Source organism: Callorhinus ursinus, unplaced genomic scaffold (genome assembly GCF_003265705.2).
Source record: "Callorhinus ursinus isolate GAN/ISIS: 27379988/994484 unplaced genomic scaffold, GSC_fseal_2.0 scaffold116, whole genome shotgun sequence".
NCBI classification, from domain to species: Eukaryota; Metazoa; Chordata; class Mammalia; order Carnivora; family Otariidae; genus Callorhinus; species Callorhinus ursinus.
Window position 1 is genome coordinate 693,057 of NW_027397178.1, and position 23,825 is coordinate 716,881.

At 37.6% G+C, this 23,825-nt stretch overlaps 1 protein-coding gene across 1 annotated transcript; it reads left to right on the forward strand.

Moving 5' to 3' along the window:
* Positions 1-7,786: 7,786 nt before the first annotated feature.
* LOC112832880 (olfactory receptor 4S2-like) lies at positions 7,787-15,929 on the forward strand. Its single transcript, XM_025883726.1, has 3 exons — positions 7,787-7,950; positions 9,091-9,272; positions 14,953-15,929. Exons 1-3 carry the CDS (start codon positions 7,787-7,789, stop codon positions 15,927-15,929), a joined length of 1,323 nt encoding a protein of 440 aa, XP_025739511.1.
* The last annotated feature ends 7,896 nt before the right edge of the window (positions 15,930-23,825 follow it).

Consider the following 23,825-nt stretch of genomic DNA (forward strand, 5'->3'; position numbering starts at 1 on the left):
TCATTTGAATTGTCCTTTTGATATTTGGGATTGGTAGCATTATATTCAGAAAAGCAAGAATTGCATATATTCCCTTTGGCATTTTCAGTATTTACTTAATTATCTATATTAAAATTCTCTTTATTAATAAGCTGTTAACATTTCTGTTGGTCGGACTGTACATGATTACTATCATCTCCAGAGTTCCCTTCTCAAATGCCTTTGAGCCCACTCCCAGGGCCTGCCCGAGCCTTTCCTTTGGTTCTATCCTCCTGAGGGCAACCCCTACACTGGTATGAGAACTTTTAGGCTGAGGGCACTGTGTGTAAACTGGGTGGACAGAGCCTGGAAGTCTGGGTGGGAGAGTCCATATTCATACATGAGAGACCACTTGTGTTGGGATTTAGAACCAAGAGAAGAGGTGGGCTGAGGAGTGAGGGCCAAAGCTTGCTCTTTCCACACTGCCATGTCTGTGTAGAAATTCAAGGAGTCTGAGGATTTTATTTTATTTATTAAATTTTAATTTAAATTCTAGTTCATTAACATATATGCAATATTGGTTTCAGGAGTAGAATTCAGAGATTCATCACATACATACAACACCTAGTGAAGGAGCTTAAGGATTTCATTTTTTTTAAAAGATCTTTTTTTTTTATTTTTTAAAGTAATCTCTACCCCCACCTTTGAGGCTCAAACTCACAACCCTGAGATCTAGTGTCACATGCTCTACCAACTGAGCCAGCCAGGGCCCCATGAAGTGAAATTCTTTAAAATAATAATTTTATAGATGGTAAGCATGTAGAGAATAATCTCTTGTAAGACTTTCCAGACCAATCTGTAGATTTGGAAACATTTTTGGAAGTTAAGCATATATATTGTTAAAACTGATCCATTAAAAAGTTGATAAATTAAACTGAAAGAGTATCAAAATTTTTTCCCACCTCAAAAATTTGTCACATACATACTATTTTGTATTTTCTTTTAATTGCACTTTACCCTGTATCTGATGGACAGTTTCTGAAATAGTCAACTGTAAAAGGGAAAATACAGAATATTCCAACTTTACTTTTCTTTTTCCCCTCAAAAAGACTCAAACAAGGTTAACTTGAAGTCATTCTGGATATTTTTATTTTTAGATTTCCAGCTAGGTTGACTCTAGCTTTCACTTTTTTCCCCCTAAGGTGACTTCTTAACCAGAATCACAACTCAATTTGTTCCTAAAACATTGAGCCAGACACTGAATTATTATAGTGGTACTGGAAAATATAGTTATATATTTTTAAAATGTGGTTGTCAGAAATGGACCATCAGAAGAAAACCAGAAAGAGATATTCTTCACCATTTGCATTGCTTAGATTCTAACCAGATGCAAAACTCTGACACAGCCAGCCAAGGTGGGCAGGGCAATGATATGTTCCACCTTTCTCAGGTTCCAGTGCATTAGTTAGGAAAGTCTATACACAAATTATGTACAATATTTTCAGAAACAATCTTACCCTACTTAGGCTTGTAATTTTGACCCATGTATCTAACTTTCTTTTTTTATTCTTGTTTTTTAAATTTAAATTCAATTAATTAACATATATTATTAGTTTCAGAGGTAGACTTCAGTGATTCATCAGTCTTATGTAATACCCAGTGCTCATTTATCATGTGCCCTTCTTAATGTCTATCACCCAGTTACCCAATCCTACTACCCGCTCTCCTCCAGCAACCCTCAGTTTGTTTCTATGATCAAGAGTCTTTTATGGTTTGTCTCCCTCTCTGATACCATCTTGTTTTATTTTTCCCTCCCTTCTCTTATGATCCTGTTTTGTTTCTTAAATTCCACAAATGAGTGAGATCATGTGATAATTGTCTTTCTCTGATTGACTTATTTTCCTTAGCATAATACTCTCTAGTTCAATTTGTTGCAAATGCCAAGATTTCATTTTTTTTGATGGCCGAATAATATTCCATTGTATATATATACTACAGTTTCTTTATCCATCTGTCAATGGACACCTGGGTTCTTTCAATATTTTGGCTATTGTGGACATTGCTGCTATAAACATTGGGGTGCAGGTGCCCCTTTGGATCACTACATTTGTATGTTTGGGGTTAATACCTAGTAGTGCAATTGCTGGGTCATAGGATAGCTCCGTTTTCAACTTTTTAAGGAACCTTCATACTGTTTTCCAGAGTCGCTATACCAGGTGGCATTTCCATTGACAGTGTAAGAGAGTTCCTATTTCTCTGCATCCTTGCCAACATCTGTTGTTTCCTGACTTGTTAATTTTAGCTGTTCTGACTTGTGTGAGGTGGTATCTTATTGTGGTTTTGATTTGAATTTCCCTGATGCCAAGTGATGTTGAGCATTTTTTCATGTGTCTGTTTGCCATTTGGATGTCTTCTTTGGAGGAATGTCTCTTCATGTCTTTTGCCCATTTCTTGATTGGATTATTTGTTTTTTGGGTGTTGAATTTGATAAGTTCTTTATAGATTTTGGATACTAGCCCTTTATCTGATCTGTCATATGCAAATATCTTCTCCCATTCTGTCTGTTGTCTTTTGGTTTTGTTGACTGTTTTCTTTGCTATGCAGAAGCTTTTTATCTTGATGAAGTCCCAATAGTTCAGTTTTGCTTTTGTGTCCCTTGCCATTGCAGACATGTCCAGCAAGATGTTGCTGTGGCTGAGGTGAAAGAAGTTGCTCCCTGTGTTCTTCTCTAGGATTTTGATGGATTCCTGTCTCACATTTAGGTCTTTCATCCATTTTGAGTTTATCTTTCTATATGGTATAAGAAAATTGTCCAGTTTCATTCTTCTGAATGTGGCTGTCCAATTCTCCCAACACCACTTGTTGAAGAGACTCTCTTTTTTCCATTGGATATTCTTTCCTTCTTCATCGATGATTAGTTCCTCTGCCTATTCAGGATCTCTTCTGGTTCCATACAAATTTTAGGATTATTTGTTCAGCTCTGTGAAAAATGTCAATTGGGATTCCATTAAATGTGTAGATTGCTTTGGGTAGCATAAACATTTTAATGATATTTATTCTCCCAATCTATGAACATGGAATGCTTTTCCATTTCTTTGTGTCTTCCTCAAATTCTTTCATAAATGTTCTGTAGTTTTTAGAGTACAGATCCTTTACCTCATTGGTTAGGTTTATTCCTAGGTGTCTTATGGTTTTTGGTGCAATTGTAAATGGCATCAGTTCCTTAATTTCACTTTCTTCTGTCCTTTTGTTAGTGTATAGAAATGCAACTGACTCCTGTGCATTAATTTTATATCCTGCCACATTGCTCAATTCGTGTATGAATTCTGGCAGTTTTGGGGTGGAATCTCTTGGGTTTTCCATATAAAATATCATGTCATCTGGAAAGAGTAAGAGTTTGACTTCTTTGCTAATTTAAATGCCTTTTATTTTTTGTCGTCTGATTGCTGGGGCTAGGACTTCTGGTATATGTTGAACAATAGTGATGAGAGTGGGCATCCCTGTCATGTTCCTGTTCTTAAGGGAAAAGCTCTCAGTTTTGCCCCATTGAGAATGATATTCACTGTGGGCTTTTCATAGATGGCTTTTATAATATTGAGATATGTTCCCTCTATCCCTACACCATGGAGAGTTTTAATCAAGAAAGGATGCTGTACTTTGTCAAAAGCTTTTTCTGCATCTATTGAGGGGATCATATGGTTCTTGTCCATTCTTTTATTTATGTAGTGTATAACATTGATTGATTTGTGAATGTTGAAACACCCTTGAATCCCAGGAATAAATCCCACTTGTTCGTGGTGAATAATACTTTTAAGGTACCATTAGATCCTGTTGGCTAGTATCTTGGTGAGAATTTTTCCACCATATTCATAAGGATTTTGGTCTGTAATTCTTCTTTTTGATGGGGTCTTTGTCTGGTTTGGGGACAAGGTAATGCTGGCCTCATAGAACAAGTTTGGAAGTTTTCCTTCTATTTTTATTTTTTGAAACAGCTTCAGTAGAATAGGTATTAATTCGTCTTCAAATGTTGGGTAGAATTCCCCTGGGAAGCCATCTGGCCCTGGACTCTTGTTTTTTGGGAGCTTTTTGATTACTGCTTCAATTTTCTTCCTGGTTATTGGTCTGTTCAGATTTTCTCTTTCTTCCTGTTTCAGTTTTGGTATTTTTTTTTTTTAAGATTTTATTTATTTATTTGAAAGAGAGAGAGAGTGAGTGAGAGAGAGAGAGCATGAGCAGGGGAAGGGGGAGAAGCAGACTCTCCTGCTGAGAAGGGAGCCTGAGGTGGGGCTTGATCCCAGGACACTGGGATCATGACCTGAGTTGAAGGCAGTCACTTAACCAACTGAGCCACTCAGACATCCCACAGTTTTGGTAGTTTATAAGTTTCCAGGAATGCATGCCTTCCTTCCAGATTACCTAATTTGTTTGCATGTAGTTGGTCATAATATGTTCTTAAATTTGTTTATATTTCCTTGGTGTTGGTCTTGATCTCTCCTCTTTCATTCATGATTTTGTTAATTTGGGTCCTTTCTCTTTTCTCTAAGATAAGTCTGGCTAGGGGTTAATCGATCTTATTAGTTCTTTCAAAGAACCAGCTTTTTGTTTTGTTGACCTGTTGTACTGTTCTTCTGATTTCTATTTCAATGTTTTCTGCTCTAATCTTTATTATTTTTCATCTCCTGCTTAGTTTAAGCTCTATTTGCTGTTCTTTTTCAGCTCCTTTAGGTGTAAGGTTAGCTTGTTTATTTGAGATTTTTCTAATTTTTGAGAAAGACTTGTATTGGTATTTACTTCCCTCTTAGGACCACCTTTGTTGTATCCCAAGTTTTTAAACAGTTGTGTTTTCATTTTCATTTGTTTCCATGAATTTTTTTAATGCTTCTTTAATTTCCTGGTTGATCCATTCATTCTTTAGTAGGATGCTCTTTAACCCCAAGTGTTTGAGTTCCTTCCAATTGCCTCTTGTGATTGAGTTCAAGTATCAAAGCATTGTGGTTTGAAAATATGGAGGGAATAATCCCAACCTTTTGGTATCGGTTGAGACCCAGTATGTGTTCTATTTTGGAGAAAGTTCCATGTGCACTTGAGAACAATGTGTATTCTGCTGCTTTAGAATGGAATGCTCTGTATATACCTGTGACGTCTATCTGGTCCAGTGTGTCATTCAAAGCCCTTGTTTCCTTGTTGATCTTCTGCTTTGATGATCTGTCCATTGCTGTGAGTGGGGTGTTGATGACCCCTACTATTATGGTATTATTATCAATATGTTTCTTTAATTTGGTTATTAGTTAGTTGATTTACTTAATTGCTCCAAAATTAGGAGCATAAATATTCATACTTGTTAGATCTTCTTACTGGGTAGACCCTTTCAGTATGATATAGTGTCCCCCTTCATCTCTTACTACAGTCTTTGGTTTAACATCTAATTTTTCTGATATAAGGATTGCAACCCCAGCTTTCTTTTGGGGTCCATTAGCATGATAAATCATTCTCCACGCCCTCACTTTCAGTCTAGGTGTCTTTAGGTGTAAAATGAGTCTGTTGTCTACGCCATATGGATGCTTCTTTCTTTTTTATCCAATCTGATATTCTGTATCTTTTGATTGGAGCACTTAGCCCATTTACATTCACAGTAACTTTTGAAAGATATGAATTTAGTGCCATTGTATTACCTATAAAGTCCCTATTTCTGTAGATTGTCTCTGTTTCTTTCTTGTCTGTGTTACTCTTGGGCTCTCTCTTTGTTTATAGGATCCCCCTTAATATTTCTTGCAGGGCTGGCTTGGTGATCACCTATCCTTTCAGTTTCTGTCTGTCCTGGAAGCTCTTTATCTCTCCTTCCATTCTGAATGACAGCCTTGCTGGATAAAGCATTCTTGGCTGCATTTTTTTTTCTCATTTAGTACCCTGAATATTATCATGCCACCGTTTTCTGGTCTCCCATTTCTCTCTGGATAGGTTTGATGGCTGTCTAATATTCCTACCCCTGTAGGTTAGAAACCTCTTGTCTTGAGCTGCTTTCAGGATTTTCTCTTTATCTCTGAAATTTGCAAGCTTCACTATTATGTAAGGGTGTTGATCTATTTTTATTGATTTTGGAAGGGGTCTTCTCTACCTCTTGTACATGAATTCTTGTTTCTTTCCCCAGATTAGGGAAGTTCTGAGCTATGATTTCCTTAAATATACCTTCTGGTCCTCTTTCTCTTTCTTCCTCCTTGGACACTGCAATAATTCTGATATTGTTTCATTTTATGGTATCGTTGATTTCTTTTTTTTATTATGTTATGTTAATCACCATACATTACATCATTAGTTTTTGATGTAGTGTTCCATGATTCATTGTTTGTGTATAACACCCAGTGCTCCATGCAGAACATGCCCTCTTTAATACCCATCACCAGGCTAACCCATCCCCCCACCCCCCTCCCCTCTAGAACCCTCAGTTTGTTTTTCAGAGTCCATAGTCTCTCATGGTTTATCATTGATTTCTTGAAGCCTCCCCTCATGATCCATTAGTTGTGTCTCTCTTTTCCTCAGCTTCCTTCCTTTCCATCAACTTGTCTTCTATGTCATTTACTCTGTTTTCTGCCTCATTTGCCCTAGTTGTTAGAGCATCCAGTTAGGCTGCATCTCAGAGCACTTCTTAATTTTGGCCCGATTAGATCTAATTTCTGCACTAAGAGATTCTCTATTGTCTTTTATACTTTTTTCAATCCCAGCTAGTAACTTTATAATTGTTATCCTGAATTCCATCTCTGACGTCTTACTTATATCCATATCAATTAGATCTGTGGCAGAGAGTATTTCCTCTGGTTCTTTCTTTTGTTGTGAATTCCTCCTTTTAGTGATTTTATGCAGAGAAGAATGGATGAACGAGTGAGCACTATCAAAAATATCAATCATGACCCAAGCAAAGTACACACTGGACAAATCCAAAGAGGTCAGAAACCAGAAAAGAAAAGAAAGAGAAAAATAAAAAGAACAAACCAACCAACAAACAAAAAGACCAAAAAAAGGGGAGGGAGGGTGGAAGAGAGAATAATCTCATAGGGTGGACGAATCAGGGTGATCCACTTGGTCCTGAGTGTATTTTGGTCTCTCTGTTAGAAGACACGAAATCCCAAAATTGTAAAGAAAGCAAAACATATATATATATACAAAAATAAAATTGAATAGAGTGAAAGGAGCCAGAAATGAAGAATATATCTATAACATGTAAATGTAAAAGATGAAAGTTAAAAAAAGACTTAAAAACAAAAGGTTGGTAAAATAAGAAACTAGTTGAAAGGGGCAAAAAGAAAAAAAGGAAATGGAAATTTTAATTATTTTATTTTATTATTTTTTTTAAAGATTTTTATTTATTTATTCATGAGAGACAGAGAGAGAGAGAGAGGCAGCGGGAGAAGCAGGATCCCGAGGAGCAGGGAGCCCGATGCGGGACTCGATCCCAGGACTCTGGGATCATGACCTGAGGTGAAGGCAGACGCTTAACCATCTGAGCCACCCAGGTGCCTGGAAATGGAAAATTTTAAACTGAAAGATAAACGAATCATGAGAGAAAACCTTGAATTCCATACACTATTTTCTTCTAGTGCTAGAGTTTTATAGACTTGTGTTGCCAGTAAACTTGCTGTTCACCTGTTCTTCCAGTTGGTCTTCTGAGGGAGGGGCCTGCTGTGCTGATTCTCAGGCAACTTTGCCTGGGCAGAGGTGCACTACTCCTTGCCAGGGGGCTGGGTTCAGTGTAAGCTGTGTTTGGTTGCTCTGTGTGGCTTTTGTTCCCTGAAGGCTTTCAGCACCCCTTTAGAGAATCAAAATAAAAATGGCCATGCCTGGATCTCCAGCCCCAGAGCCGAAAGATCATTGTCCCACCTTCAGTAAACCCTCAGAGATAAATGGTCTTCACTTTTGTGTGTGCCAAACTCTGCAGACTCCTCCAGTGTGCGCCCACACCGATCCTCCTGGGGGAAGGCAGAAGGTTCCCCAGTTATTGTATTTTACAGGGCTCCCTGCCCTGAGAGCTGTTTCTTGGGCATGTGCATATCTGTTCCACCCCCCGCTCCCAGGGGAAGGTAGAGAGCCCCTGTGTTTCTGTCCTTTGCAGGGTCCCCATGCAGAGAGCAGTCAACTGACCCAGCCACGGCTCAAAGTTTATGGTGAATCAAACTGACAGCCCACTCTAGGGCTCACTGACCATAACCAGTTTCCCTATTCCAGTGCTGGGAACTCTACCAGTTCAGGCATCCCTGTTCTTTCTGTGACTCTGGGGATCCTGAGACCACACTGTCCCACCTAAAAATCTGCCCTGTTTCACCACCTGAGCACCTTTCAGGCATGGATGTCTCTCACTAGAGCACATTTCTAAGGGTTCTGATTTTGCCTTCTGGTGCTATATCACTTTCTGGTAGCCGGCTTACTGAGGCTCCCTCTGCCCTCCCACCCCCCTGATATGATATATCTCCTCAGATTCACTTCTCCATATCTCCTACCTTGCAAAGAGTGGCTTTTCAGCTTGTAAAGTTCCAGATATTTTTTTCTTACATCTCAGGTTGAATTCATAGGTGCTCAGACTGATTTGATAATTATCTAGCTAAATTCAAGGGACCAGATGAAATGAGGTCCTCTGAACTTCACCATCTTGCCTCCCTTCCCATCTGAGTTTTAGCAAACTTTAAAATGAAATTTTAACTGAAAACAGTTTAATAGTTTTATAAACTAATATACTTGGGCTAGTGGTGCAATATTGTGATACTGAGCATCACCCACCTTCCCTTGCACCAACTTTGAATAAATTGTGCAAAGCTGTAAAAATGGCCTGCATATTTTTAACTAGTAATTTACCAATTAACCTTCAATATAGTTTTACAAGGGGTTCCTTAGTGGGAATTATACTTGCATTTTCTCTGCCTAAAAATATTCTCCAGATGCTACCTAATCACCTGGCCAGCCATTCCCTCAGGGCTGTGATGATGTATAAAGATTGCTGGCAGAATCTCTCTCTTGGCAGTCAGGAATATAGAAGTAAAGTCTTACAGTCCAGATCAGAAGCCATGGCATGGCTATAAGCTCATTGAATCTTCTGAGAGGAGGGTAGGGGGGATAAATAACATAGGACCCCTTCTCATTCTGTAGGTGTGATCCTTTTGTGAAATGCGACACACACTTAAGAGAAGCATCAGAATATAGATTTCAATCTTTTAGCGTGAATATCGAGGTACAGATCCATTTTCCATCTCAGAAAGGTTTATTGATCCAAGAAGATCTCATATTGTCCAAATCTATGTCGTGGAATCACACTCAAGAAGAGGGCCAGGGTAAGTTTCCTATCTGTAATGACAGTTAACAACCTGTAATGCTCTTGAAAAGCAAGAGCACTTTTCATTGATTCAAATTATATTCAGGGATAAAAAAGAATCTTTAAGTTCTTCATCCACTTACAACATCTGTTCTAATAATTCTATTAAGTAATTTAGGAAATAGTTTACTGTAATTTAAAGTATATCAATATTATTTCAATTGGAATTTAGTTCTAGCTTTACACTAACAGTGAAGCCTAGATAATTCAATTTCCTCTCTGCACTTCACTGCTTTCACCAATGGTTAGATGAATAGAATAAAGTCAAGGATCACTAAGCTTGTTTCTTTTTCATCTACATAAGTATAGGATTTTACATAAGTTATGGTCCAATCTAAGAGGATTTGAGAAGGTCTTTTAAGGGTATTACTCTAAAATGAAAGGCTTTATGTCAGATATGAGGTTTTATTTTTTATGTTCACAGCACAATACCAGACACAGAGAATGTGCTCCAAAAATATTTAACAGTTGAGGGGCGCCTGGCTGGCTCAGTTGGTTAAGCGACTGCCTTCGGCTCGGGTCATGATCCTGGAGTCCTGGGATCGAGTCCCGCATCGGGCTCCCTGCTCGGCAGGGAGTCTGCTTCTCCCTCTGACCCTCTCTCTCTCTCATTCTCTCTCTCAAATAAATAAATAAAATCTTTAAAAAAAAACCAAAAATATTTAACAGTTGAAAGGATAAATAAATATTAGTGCTGTGTGAAATGTAGAAGATAATATAGAGGGTACCTTGAATAGTCTACATTGTTTTACATTTATACATGTGCAGATTTTTTTCAAGACTTTACTTATATTATTATTCTTTATTTCTCAGTTCCACAAATACTTAGTAAGTTACTTCATCTGTTGTGGACAGTTAGAGGAATAGGATAAATGGGACTTTAAATGTTTCTATAGGTAAAAGTTCAAAGACTTGACAGGTAATAAAATGACGTCAAGTGACCAGAGACATGAAAACATGTGCATATGTCATAATGTCTCTATGAGGTATATTGACGTCAAGGACACTATTGCACAAAGAGCTAGCTGTGGGAACTTGCTGTTAGGAAAGTGATCTAGAGTATTTGATCTCTTTCCTTGCAAATCACTCACAGATGAAACTAAAGACTAAATCTCTTTCCCAGAGAATTTCAGGGAGTTGTAGTCTTGCTATTTGTTTTATTTGAAGTAATTTAGGTGGGCTTATGAATGGAAATAAGGGAGCAATCTTATTTCTCTAACACCATTATAACTAGTATATATTCTTTGGCATTATCTGAGAAACCAAATTTGACCTAAGAACCTGGACAGACCAGTGAAAATGATCCATCCATATAGGCCCTCGTCCACAGTGTTAAGACATTTGATACTGATGCTTTTGAAATCTTTTACTGAAATGGTTATGACTTAGATTTACTGTTAACTTGTTGCTTTTATGTCCACTGATTAATTTGATCTTTACATGGGTGACATTGTTCTTTCCCAGGGGAGGACTTTGAAGTTAATGGAAATGAGGAAAATTGTGTTAAGATCACATAACCTGTAAGAGGCAGAGCTGTTGAGTCAGGCCCTAGTGTTCTATCTTTAAATGGTGTGCTCTTTCTCCCAGTGAAGATAGTAAAAAGATTGTATCCATTGTATTGATGGATTAAACTGTTTTCAGTTAAAATTTCATTTTAAAGTTTGCTAAAACTCAGATGGGAAGGGAGGCAAAATGGTGAAGTTCAGAGGACCTCGTTTCATCTGGTCCCTTGAATTTAGCTAGATAATTACCATTGACCAGAAAAAAGGTCTTAGACTTGGAATAGTTTTCTCAGCCCCTGAGGGGACCCCAGATAATGTTGACATAGCCACTATTCAGGAAGAATATAGCAGCTGCCCAAACATCTTTGGGTCATCTTGCCTGAACTCTGAAAGGAAGCCATTCAAGAATATGGACTATACAGTCAGAGAAAGACAAATATCATATGATTTCACTCATATGTGGAATTTAAGAAACAAAAAGATGAACATAGGGGAAGGGAAGGAGAAATAAAATGAGAGCAGAGAGGGGGACAAACCATATGAGACTCTTAACTATAGGAAAAAAACAGAGTTCCTGGAGGGGATGTGGTAACTGTGTGATGGACATTAAGGAGGGCACTTGATGTAATGAGCACTGGGTTTTATATGCAATTGATGAATTACTAAACTTTACCTCTGAAACTAATAATATACTATATGCTAATTAATTGATTAAACAAAAGAATATGGACTATATTCTGGTACTACTCTAGTCAAAGAACATATTTGAGAAAGTGGGTGACAGCAGTAGATACATTTTCTAAACATAGAAGACATGGAGATACATATAAATGGGAATTAGGAGATGAACATAGTAAGTTTAGCATCCTAAGATGACTCTTATCCATGCTTTTTTCCCTCCTTGCATTCAGCATGTTCTCCAGTCACTAAGATGGGTGATGATAATTAAATATTCACTTACAGTGTGCCACCTGTACAGCACTTATGTAGTGTGTACTATTCTTATCCACTTTTAACCCTTGAGAAAACTGAGGCAAAGGGAAGTTAAGTAACTTTCCTGAAGTCAGAGTGTGAGCTAATAAGGGAGCTTGAATTTGAATCTAGGAAAGCTGAGTTTCAGGCTTCTTTGTAACAGTTACTCTCCACCACCTCCCATTCCTGCTGCCGCTGCCCTCCTGCTGCAGCAGTGATCTTTCTTTATGATCCCACATATCATTCATGATAAATTCCAACTCCTCAAACTTAACCCACAAGACTATGACCTGATCTCCTCTTCCTTTTTAGCCTCACTTCCTGACACTTCCCTTCATGGATTCTGTGATGAACTCTATCAAACGTGTTGGCATTCCCTAGAGGGGATGCTATGATGATTTATACCCTTTCCCTTTATATACCTTAATTAACTAGGCCTAGAACATCCTTCCTGCCCTGTCTTCTCTTCTGTGTCATCACCCTGCAGTCCTCTTCATCATCAGGTTAACTCTAGCTGACCTTTCAAAATTCCACTCAGTGAAGACCTTCTTTGGAGAGGTGTTCCTGACTCTCCTCCGGAACTGTGATTGCTGGTTTACATGTGGGCCTCATCTATTTGGTTGTCACCACAGTCAGTGAAATAATGTCAAGATTAAAGACCAGTATCACATCAGTCATTGCATTCTCATTGTAAATTTAAGCCAAGTTGGGTACAGATTCTGAATGTTGTGATGATCTTGCCAGTTGCAACTGTAGTCTCTGCTTGTAAAAACTGGATATAGCTTTTTTAAAAAAATTCACGATTAGCAGAAAGGTGTCTTTTGACTCTTAAAGAAAGTTTAAGACTTTCAAATGGAAAAGAACATATGCTGATTTTGATGCCCACAGCCCAAGCAGTATGCAAATTCATTAAGAAAATAAACTTTCCATTGCCTAGGTTCAGATACCAGCTCTGCCAATTACCTCACTCTGTGAACTTGCACAAGTTATGCACTTTGTGCTTCAGTTTCCTCATTTCTGAAGTGGGGATGATGACGATAGCTTGCACTGTATGAATGTTATGAGAATTAAGTGAATCACTACCACTTAGAACAATACTTAGCACACAGTAAGTACAATATAAGCGTTTTCTATTATTACCTAAATATTTTCTCAACCCTTATGATTCTGTCAATTGGTTATGACTGCGCACAATTTAGCTTTGCTGGTATAGTGTCAGAATGTTCAAAGATTTTAGTGGAGCATGTTCTCTAATCAAAGGACTTTGCACCATAAGAGAGCACTTGATTATTTTTAATGCAATTCTTTTTCATGAGAAATTTATCCATCTACTTTTCTTTCTATCTATCATCTATTTATTTATCATCTATCATTATCATTTGTTTACTTATCATTCTACCCCTTTTTCATTTATTTAAGGGGATATGTATTGTGTGGGTTTTGGAATTAGGATGGTTCAATTCAAATACCAGCCTCTTACTGACTGTGTTATATTGGATGATTTACCTAACCTCTTAAAAATTTGGTGCTCTTTAAAATGGAGATTGAAATTACAATGTTGCTGTGAGTATAGAATGAGGGGACATATCCTAATAGTTTAGCATACAATCCTGCACATAGTAAAGTGCTTAGTAAGTGTTTACTACCAGTATCACTACTATTAAGAATATGTCTTCAATGGAAATGGACAGATACTATAGTTTATTACTTCAGGAATAAAATTATGGATGAATTTTAAATTTTCTATTTCTACTGTCTATAGACAATCTATATATTGTCTATATAATTTTTATATAATAGACAAATAGATCAAATTAAAACTTCTACTTACTAGAAAGATCCCACTTCACAGATTCAAATTACAAAGGAAGCCACCTCATAAATAAAAAAAAAAGTTACACAAATGATCTCATTTTACTTCTGTAACAGCTTTGTGAAGTAAAATAACTGTATCACCCATCTTTTATAAATGAGAAAACTGAGATTCAGAAAGAATAAATAGATTTACTTAAAGTAATCCAGTTGGTAGGGATGCTCAAACTTAAATTACTCAGCTTCCACTATCCAGGCAGAAAAGAGGTGTTCCTAGCAAAGATGGAAGATAGCTAGTAATTTGCAATGGTTCAAAAAAGCCATTTTTATTCTGAGGAACTTCTTTAGATCTTGTCTCATGATTTATCTCTTTCAAGAATTCTTCCCTGATAATTTTTACCCAATATTTTTATCTACATGCCCTGAGGATCCCTGTATATAGTTTGTAAAATGGTGTCAGACACTTATTCTTTAACTATCATTTATAGAATTATCTGTATGGGAAATTTTATTCCTGATGCTTACCTATGATTACAGAGAGAGGGCTTTTTCAAGGCAAAAGGACTGAGGATGATAGGAGTCTCAATAAGTTTCAAACTTTTCAACTCTTTAGAGCAACACAGGGAAAAGTATTTCTCTGTATAGCTTGACCACTCCTCAGGTATTCCTTACTGGTAAGCAAAATGGAATTTTCACATGCAGATCAAGGCTTAGGACTCAAACCCCCCAATGTGATTTGTAAGCATGGGTTATTGGTGAGCAGGAGGCCTCTGTATCGGTTGTTCTTGGTCGCTAAAAACAACTTAATTTTTAATTGTACCGAAACTTCCAACCTAATTTAGAAACTAAAAACAGATTTTCTCACTTGATTAAGTAGAATGTTATTCTCCTAAAGTTGATCTGTGTACATTATGTTAAAAAAGATTCATCTCAGAAATTTGGCATCAAATCTCAGGTTCTGACTTCTTGCATTTATCTTAACCCTCCAAAATTAACTTAGCCACTCAATAATTAATTTAAAATTTTCCAACCCAAAGAGAATTTCTGGCAAAATGAGAGGGGGGGGGCAGAGAAAGAGGGAGGATTAGAGAACATTAAATCCAATTTAAAAACCCCTCATATTCTCTAGATTATTATTTGGGGAAAAGGAACTATAGGCCTACGTGTAACAATGTGAGTAAATAATGTGGTAAGAAAATTAATGGTGAGGAAAATACCCATTAACTGTGTTCAAGAAATATGAAGAATTTTATATACTATTTAAGATCACTTAAGTATTTTCATCACTTAAATATTTTCCTGTTAGGCTTTGCCATGCTTACAGTGGTTTATGATATTTATTTATTTTTGCAGGGAACCAGAGTCACCAAACAAGTATCACCTGGGTCCCCACAGAAGTGGCTAACAATGTCACTGAGTTTATATTCCTAGGACTTTCCCAAGATCCTGGAGTGCAACTGATGTTCTTTGCCTTATTTCTCCTATTCTATATTGTGATCATGGTGGGAAATCTGCTCATTCTGCTTACGGTCTTTTCTGATCCCCGGCTCCATACACCCATGTATTTCTTCCTCAGTAACCTGTCCTTTGTGGACATTGCCTATTCCTCCGCCACAGCACCCAAGATGATTGCAGACTTTGTTTCCGAGAAAAAGACCATTTCCTACTGGGGCTGTGTAACTCAGATGTTTACCTTCCACTTTTTTGGTTGTGCTGAGATTTTTGTCTTGACCGTTATGGCTTTTGACCGCTATGCTGCCATCTGCCACTCTCTCCGTTATACTACCATCATGAGTGCCAATACTTGTATTGTGCTGGCATCACTGTCCTGGTTGGGAGCCCTGGGTCATTCCTTTTTTCAGACCCTCCTGACCTTTCAGCTGCCTTTCTGCAATTATCAGGTCATTGACCACTACTTTTGTGATGTCCACCCAGTCCTAAAACTTGCCTGTGCTGATGCAACCCTGGTAAACATGTTGGTGATTGCCAACAGTGGTCTCATCTCTCTGGGGTGCTTCCTCATTCTTCTGGCCTCCTACACTGTCATTCTATTTAGTCTTCGCAAGCGGTCTTCAGAGAGCCGGCGCAAGGCTCTCTCGACCTGTGGGTCTCATTTCACTGTAGTAACTTTCTTCTTTGTCCCTTGTATCTTTATTTATCTCCGTCCATCCACTACTTTCCCACTAGATAAGACTGTGTCTGTGTTCTATACTACCATCACCCCAATGTTAAACCCACTCATCTACACTCTAAGGAATGAGGATGTAAAGAATGCCATGAAATGGATATGGAGTCGCAAGGTCTCCTTGAAGGAAAAGCAGAAGGGATAGCTTAGAAGAATTGCAAAACCAGAGAATTTGCTGATACCTTCAGTGCTCTGTAACTTATTAATGATTTTAAGGAATAGTCTCTAAAATTCAACTATCTTGTACAAGGTTTCATTGAATGGGCAATAATTTGAGACGGTTTTCTTTTTCTGTCTTTGGGTGGGCTAAACTTAAACCATTCCATACTGTCAAGGTTTATCTTCTTTTATTTTTAGAGTAGGAGAGTAAAGACTACAACTCAGCATCTCATTTAACTGCTGTATACCCCTTCAGTTAAAATTAAGCTTTCTTAATCTGTAATTGAATGATTTAGAATGAGGTTACAAGAGAAAGATATCTCTGAGGAATCTAACCATTTCTCTTAAAAACAGAAGTGTAATAGCTGGGTAGAATAGCTGGGTAGCCTACTTCAGAAAAGGCAGTTTTATTCTGAGGAAATTTTAATTTTTTTTACTTATTAAGATTTTATTTTATTTTTTAAAGGTTTATATTACTTATTTTGGAGAGAGAGAGATAGAGTGTGTGTGTGTGTGTGTGTGTGTGTGTGTGTGAGCTCATGGGGGGGCAGAGGGAGAGAATCTTCAAGCAGACTCCCTGCTGAGCATAAAGCCTGATGTGGCTTTGATCTCATGACCCTAAGATCATACCTGAACTGAAACCAAGAGTCTGACACTCAACCACTGAGCCACCCAGGCACCCCAAGATTTTATTTTTAAACAGTCTCTATACCCCACCTGGGGCTTGAGCTTACAACCCCAAGATCATGAGTTGTATGCTCCACTGACTAAGCCAGCTAGGCACCCTCTGAGGAACTTTTTAGATCTTGTTTCATGACTCATATCTTTCAAGAATTCTGCCCTGATTAATTTCATCCAACATTTATTCTCTGTGTGCCCTAAACACACCACCATATAGTTTATAAAATGCTTTCAGACACTTATTTCTTTCTGGTTTTTGTTCCCTTAGTGGGCTTTATCTCATTTCTACAACTTATTAAGGATATAAATAATGTATCTTACTTCTTTTCCACTCCCCGGATATGGCACAGTACTGGATGCCCAAGAGATTCTTGTGACAGAGTCTACCTGTTGTTACTCCAGTATCCATTGTTCCTTTCTTTTCCTGAGTAACAGAGACTTGATATTATTTATGGTGACCACACTGAAACATTGCATTTACCAGTCTCTCCTTTTCACTGGAGGTGGATACTACGATGTTGATAATAGTTGGTGAGTGAGACTTTTGAAAACTCTTTAAAATGGTTTCTCTGCACTTAGGCTTTCCATACATGATCACCACTAACATTTTGTTGCATTTCCTTATATTTTTCATATTACCCTTCCTCTGCAGAAAAGGATCAGTCTATCCTTTTTATTAATACCTATTTAAACAAATAAATATACTGAACTTATATTTTAAATTGTGGGCTACATTAGTTTTCCCTTTCCCCCCTAAGATCTAAATAAGATAACAACAACAACAACAAGGGGGAAACAAGTTTATACTCACAGTAACAAAGGAAACAGGACAGAAGTTAGATTGCACAGACAAAATATTCCAACAAATGTTTGAAAGAGAGAAGACAAAGGTATGGCAACTACTTTGGCCACACGGAGAAGGCTAACACTGAAATAGCAACTGAGGGTGATACTGAGGAGAAATAGACAGATTTATCTTCCAGAATCCCTGACATGTTTGAGATGACAGGACACCAGGTAAGGGAGATGGTGGGATTCAGGACTAGTAATAGGGAGAGTAAGAGACAAGAATGGTTCAGTCTTCCATCCTCTCTTTTCACTTTCAATTGCTCACACAGGTATACACTTCACAACAGAGTAGTGACCTCTTTGCATTATGAAATTAAATTATATTGAAGTCCTTCACATTCTGCCTTTGGAGATCATAAATAGAATGGCTGTCTCTTAGCTAAAACTCTGATCAGAAGCCTACCAGTTGGTCAGCTCTGCTCTATTGATCCAGAGATTTTGTTCAAAATTTTGGTGCCAAATTTTGTAATACACATAAGATGCTGAAGTAAAAAGTGAGACTTTAGGAAGGCCAAAAGCAATTTGGTGGAATCTAATATAACACAAAAAAATTCACTTTGAAAACCACTGGTATCTTTTTTTTGTTATTTTTAAAATTTTATTACATTGTTAATCACCACTGATATCTTCACATTGATCAGAGATAATATTTGCAATCATGAAATGAGAACATGATACTTTAAAAAACTAAACAATAAAAATATTATTTTTGGAAACAAAAACAGTAATAAAGTTAAGACAAATCAATAGAGGGTTGAAAGATAGAGTCAAAGAAGTCTCCATGAAAGTAGAATTTTTAAAAATCAAAGAAATGAAAAATAGGAAAAATCTAAGCAAGAGGTAAAACTTTCAACTCCTATTTTTTCCAGGAGAACAGAGAAGACAGAGGGGAAGAATTTAAAAGAAACAATGAAAGAAAAACTCATAGCAGGAATGTGTGTCCAGATACAAAAGATGCACTGAGTGTCCACACTAGGGATGAGGAAACAATAACTAAGGCACATTATTATGCAATTCTATTACCCTAGAGATTGAGAAAATTATAAAATTATCGAGAGAGACAGAAAAATATAGGCCACAAAAAGTATGCAAAACCCAAAAGGCATTAGAGTATTCAATAACAACACTGGACCCTTCAATATGGTAGAAAAGTGTCTGAAGCTGATTTTCAGCCTAGAATTCCAGGCAGAACAAAACCATCAATCAGCTATGATAGTAGAAAAAGACCTTTTCAGCCATGCAGAGATGTATAATATTTACTTTATAAGTATCCTTTCTTTGAATGTATGGGAGGATGTGTCCCAGCAAAAGCAACAAAGAGGAAGAGACAGGCTCAAGAAATCAGTCCAGGGATGGCCCAAAGCACTTTTTTTTTAATTATTATATTGTGTTTATCACCATACATTACATTATTAGTTTTTGATGTAGTGTTCCATGATTCATTGTTTGCGTATAACACCCAGTGCTCCATGCAGAACGTGCACTTTTTAATACCCATCACCAGGCTAACCCATCCCCTCACCCCCCTCCCCTCTAGAACCCTCAGTTTGTTTCCTGAGATTAAGAATTCCTCATATCAGTGAGGTCATATGATACATGTCTTTCTCTGATTGACTTATTTCGCTCAACATAATACCCTCCAGTTCCATCCATGTTGTTGCAAATGGCAAGATTTCATTCCTTTGGATGGCTGCATAATATTCCATTGTGTATATATACCACAACTTCTTTATCCACTCATCTGTCAATGGATATCTTGGCTCTTTCCATACTTTGGCTATTGTGGACATTGCTGCTATAAACATCGGGGTGCATGGACCCCTTTGGATCCCTACATTTGTATCTTTGGGATAAATACCCAGTAGTGCAATTGCTGGGTCATATGGTAGCTCTATTTTCAACTTTTTGAGGAACCTCCATACTGTCCACCAGAGTGGCTGCACCAGCTTGCATTCCCACCAACAGTGTAGGAGTGTTCCCCTTTCTCCACATCCCCACCAACATCTGTCATTTCCTGGTTTGTTCATTTTAGCCATTCTGACTGGTGTGAGGTGGTAACTCATTGAGGTTTGGATTTGGATTTCCCTGATGCTGAGCGATGTTGAGCACTTTTTCATGTGTCTATTGGCCATTTGGATATCTTCTTTGGAAAAATGTCTGTTCATATCTTCTGCCCATTTCTTGATTGGATCATTTGTTCTTTGGGAGTTGAGTTTGGTCAGTTCTTTACAGATTTTGGATACTAGCCCTTTATCTGATATGTCATTTGCAAATATCTTCTCCCATTCTGTCAGTTGTCTTTTGGTTTTGTTGACTGTTTCCTTTGCTGTGCAAAAGCTTCTTATCTTGATGAAGTCCCAATAGTTCATTTCTGTCCTTGCTTCCCTTGCCTTTGGCGATGTTTCTAGGAAGAAGTTGCTGTGGCTGAGGTCGAAGAGTTTGGTGTCTGTGTTCTCCTTTAGGATTTTGATGGACTCCTGTCTCACATTTAGGTCTTTGAACCATTTTGAGTCTATTTTTGTGTGTGGTGTAAGGAAATGGTCCAGTTTCATTCTGCATGTGCATGTCCAATTTTCCCAACACCATTTGTTGAAGAAACTGTCTTTTTTCCATTGGACCTTCTTTCCTGCTTTGTTGAAGATTAGTTGACCATAGAGGTGAAGGTCCATTTCTGGGCTCTCTATTCTGTTCCATTGATCTATATGTCTGTTTTTGTGCCAGTACCTTACTGTCTTGATGATGACAGCTTTGTAATAGAGCTGGAAGTCCGGAATTGTGATGCCGCCAGCTTTGCTTTTCTTTTTCAACATTCCTCTGGCTATTCGGGGCCTTTTCTGGTTCCATACAAATTTTAGGATTCTTTGTTCCATTTCTTTGAAAAAAATGGATGGTATTTTGATGGGGATTGCATTGAATGTGTGGAGTGCTCTAGGTAGCATTGACATTTTCACAATGTTTGTTCTTCCAATCCATGAGTATGGAACATTTTTCCATTTCTTTATGTCTTCCTCAATTTCTTTCATGAGTATTTTATAGTTTGCTGAGTACAGATCCTTTGCCTCTTTGGTTAGATTTATTCCTAGGTATCTTATGGTTTTGGGTGCAATTGTAAATGGGATTGCCTCCTTAATTTCTCTTTTTTCTGTTTTGTTGTTGGTGTATAGGAATGCCACTATTTTCTGTGCATTGATTTTATATCCTGCCACTTTACTGAATTCCTATATGAGTTCTAGCAATTTTGGGGTGGAGTCTTATGGGTTTTCCACATGAAGTATCATATCCTCTGCAAAGAGTGAGAGTTTGACTTCTTCTTTGCCGATTCGAATGCCTTTTATTGCTTTTTGTTGTCTGATTGTGGTGGCTAGGACATCTAATGCTATGTTGAATAGCAGTGGTGATAGTGGACATCCTGCTGTGTTCCTGTCCTTAGGGGGAAAGTTCTCAGTTTTTCCCCACTGAGAATGATATTTGCTGTGGGCTTTTCATAGATGGCTTTATGATATTGAGGTATGTATCCTCTATCCCTATATTCTAAAGAGTTGTCATCAAGAAAGGATGCTGTCCTTTGTCAAATGCTTTTTCTGCATCTATTGAGAGGATCATATGGTTCTTGTTCTTTCTTTTATTAATGTATCACATTGATTTGCAGATGTTGAATCAACCTTGCAGCTCAGGGATAAATCCCACTTGGTCGTGGTAAAGAATCCTTTAATGTACTGTTGGATCCTTTTGGCTAGTATTTTGGTGAGAATTTTTGCATCCATGTTCATCAAGTATATTGGTCTATAATTCTCCTTTGTGTTGGGGTCTTTGTCTGGTTTAGGGATCAAGGTAATGCTGGCCTCATAAAACGAATTTGGAAGTTTTCCTTCCATTTCTATTTTTTGAGACAGTTTCAGAAGAATAGGGATTAATTCTTCTTTAAATATTTGGTAGAATTCCCCTGGGATGCCATCTGGCCCTGGGCCTTTGGTTGTTTGGAGATTTTTGATGACTGCTTCAATTTCCTTAGTGGTTATAGGTGTGTTCAGGTTTTCTATTTCTTCCTGGTTCACTTTTGGTAGTTGATACATCTCTCGGAATGCATCCATTTCTTCCAGATTATCTAATTAGCTGGCAGAGAGTTGCTCATAATATGTTCTTATAATTGTTTGTATTTCTTTGGTGTTAGTTGTGATCTCTCCTCTTTCATTCCCGATTTTATTTATTTGGGTCCTTTCTCTTTTTGATAAGTCTGGCCGGGGGTTTATCAATCTTGTTAATTCTTTCAAAGAACCAGCTCCTAGTTTCATTGATCTGTTCTACTGTTCTTTTGGTTTCTAGTTCATTGATTTCTGCTCTGGTCTTTATTATTTCTCTTCTCCTGATGGGTTTAGGTTTTATTTGCTGTTCTATCTCTAGCTCCTTTAGGTGTAGGGTTAGGTTGTGTATTTGAGACCTTTCTTGTTTCTTGAGAAAGGCTTGTATTGCTATATTCCCTCCTCTTAGGACTGCCTTTGCTGCATCCCAAAGATTTGAATAGTTGTGTTTTCATTTTCATTTGTTTCCATGAATTGTTTTAATTCTTCTTTAATTTCCTGGTTGACCCATTCATTCTTTAGTAGGGTGCTCTTTAGCCTCCATGTATTTGAGTTCTTTCTGACTTTCCTCATGTGATTGAGTTCTAGTTTCAGAGCATTATGGTCTGAAAATATGCAGGGAATGATCCCAATCTTTTGGTACCAGTTGAGACCTGATTTGTGACCTAGGATGTGATCTCTTCTGGAGAATGTTCCATGGGCACTAGAGAAGAATGTGTATTCCCTTGCTTTGGGATGGAATGTTCTGACCTGTGAAGTCCATTTGGTCCAGTGTGTCATTTAAAGTCTTTATTTCCTTGTTGATCTTTTGCTTAGATGATTTGTCCTTTTACGTGAGGGGGGTGTTAAAGTCCCCCACTATTATTGTTTTGCTGTAGATGTGTTTCTTTGCTTTTGTTATTAATTGTCTTATATAATTGGCTGCTCCCATGTTTTGGGCATAGATATTTACAATTGTTAGATCTTGTTGGATAGACCCTTTAAGTAGGATATAGTGTCCTTCCTCATCTCTTATAGTCTTTGGTTTAAAATCTAATTTGTCTGATATAAGGATTGCCATCCCAGCTTTCTTTTGGTGTCCATTAGCATGGTAAATGGTTTTTTACCCCCCTCACTTTCAATCTGGGGGTGTCTTTGGGTCTAAAATGAGTCCCTTGCAGACAACATATCAATGGGTCTTGTTTTTTTATACCATCTGTTACTGTGTGTCTTTTGATTGGAGCAATTGCCCATTTATCTTCAGGGTAACTATTGAAAGATGAACTTAGTGCCATTGTATTCCCTGTAAGGTGACTGTTACTGTATATTTTCTGTGTTCCTTTCTGGTCTATGTTACTTTTAGGCTCTCCTTTTGCTTAGAGGACCCCTTTCAAGATTTCTTGTAGGGCTGGTCTCGTGTTTGTACATTCCTTTAGTTTTTGTTTGTCCTGGAAGCTTTTTAGCTCTCCTTCTATTTTCAATGACAGCCAAGCTGGGTATAGTATTCTTGGCTGCATATTTTTCTCATTTAGTGCTCTGAAGATATCATGCCAGTCCTCTCTGGCCTGCCAGGTCTCTGTGGATAGATCTGTTGCCAATCTAATGTTTCTAATGTTGTTGTTTACAAATCTCTTTTCCGGAGCTGCTTTTAGTGTTTTCTCTTTGTCTCTGAGACTCATAAGTTTTACTATTAGATATTGGGGCGTTGACCTATTTTTATTGATTTTGAGGGGGTTTCTCTGTGTCTCCTGGATTTTGATGCCTGTTTCCTTCCCCAAATTAGGGAAGTTCTGTGCTATAATTTGTTACAATATACCTTCTGCCCCTCTCTCTCTTTCTTCTTCTGGGATCCCATTTATTCTAATATTGTTTCAACTTATGGTATCACTTATCTCTCGAATTCTCCCTTCATGATCCAGTAGTTGTTTATCTCTCTTTTTCTCAACTTCTTTATTTTCCATCATTTGGTCTTCTATATCAGTAATTCTCTCTTCTGCCTCATTTATCCTAGCAGTTAGAGCCTCCATTTTTGATTGCACCTCATTAATAGCCTTTTTGATTTTGACTTGGTTAGATTTTAGTTCTTTTATTTCTCCAGAAAAGGTTTCTCTAATATCTTCCATGCTTTTTTCAAGCCCAGCTAGTATCTTTAAAATCATCATTCTGAACTCTAGTTCTGACATCTTACTAATGTCTGTATTGATTATGTCCCTGGCAGTCGGTACTGCCTCTTGTTCTTTCTTTCTTTCTTTTTTTTTTTTAGGTGATTTTTTCCGCCTTGTCATTTTGTCCAG

Bases quoted from the DNA above. Each gene is read 5' to 3' on its own strand.
- LOC112832880 (XM_025883726.1), top strand. From the start codon at position 7,787: ATGCCTGGATCTCCAGCCCCAGAGCCGAAAGATCATTGTCCCACCTTC. The intron at 7,951-9,090 runs GTATTTTACAGG...CTCATTCTGTAG, and splicing joins CAGAAGGTTCCCCAGTTATT to GTGTGATCCTTTTGTGAAAT. The intron at 9,273-14,952 runs GTAAGTTTCCTA...TTATTTTTGCAG, and splicing joins CACTCAAGAAGAGGGCCAGG to GGAACCAGAGTCACCAAACA.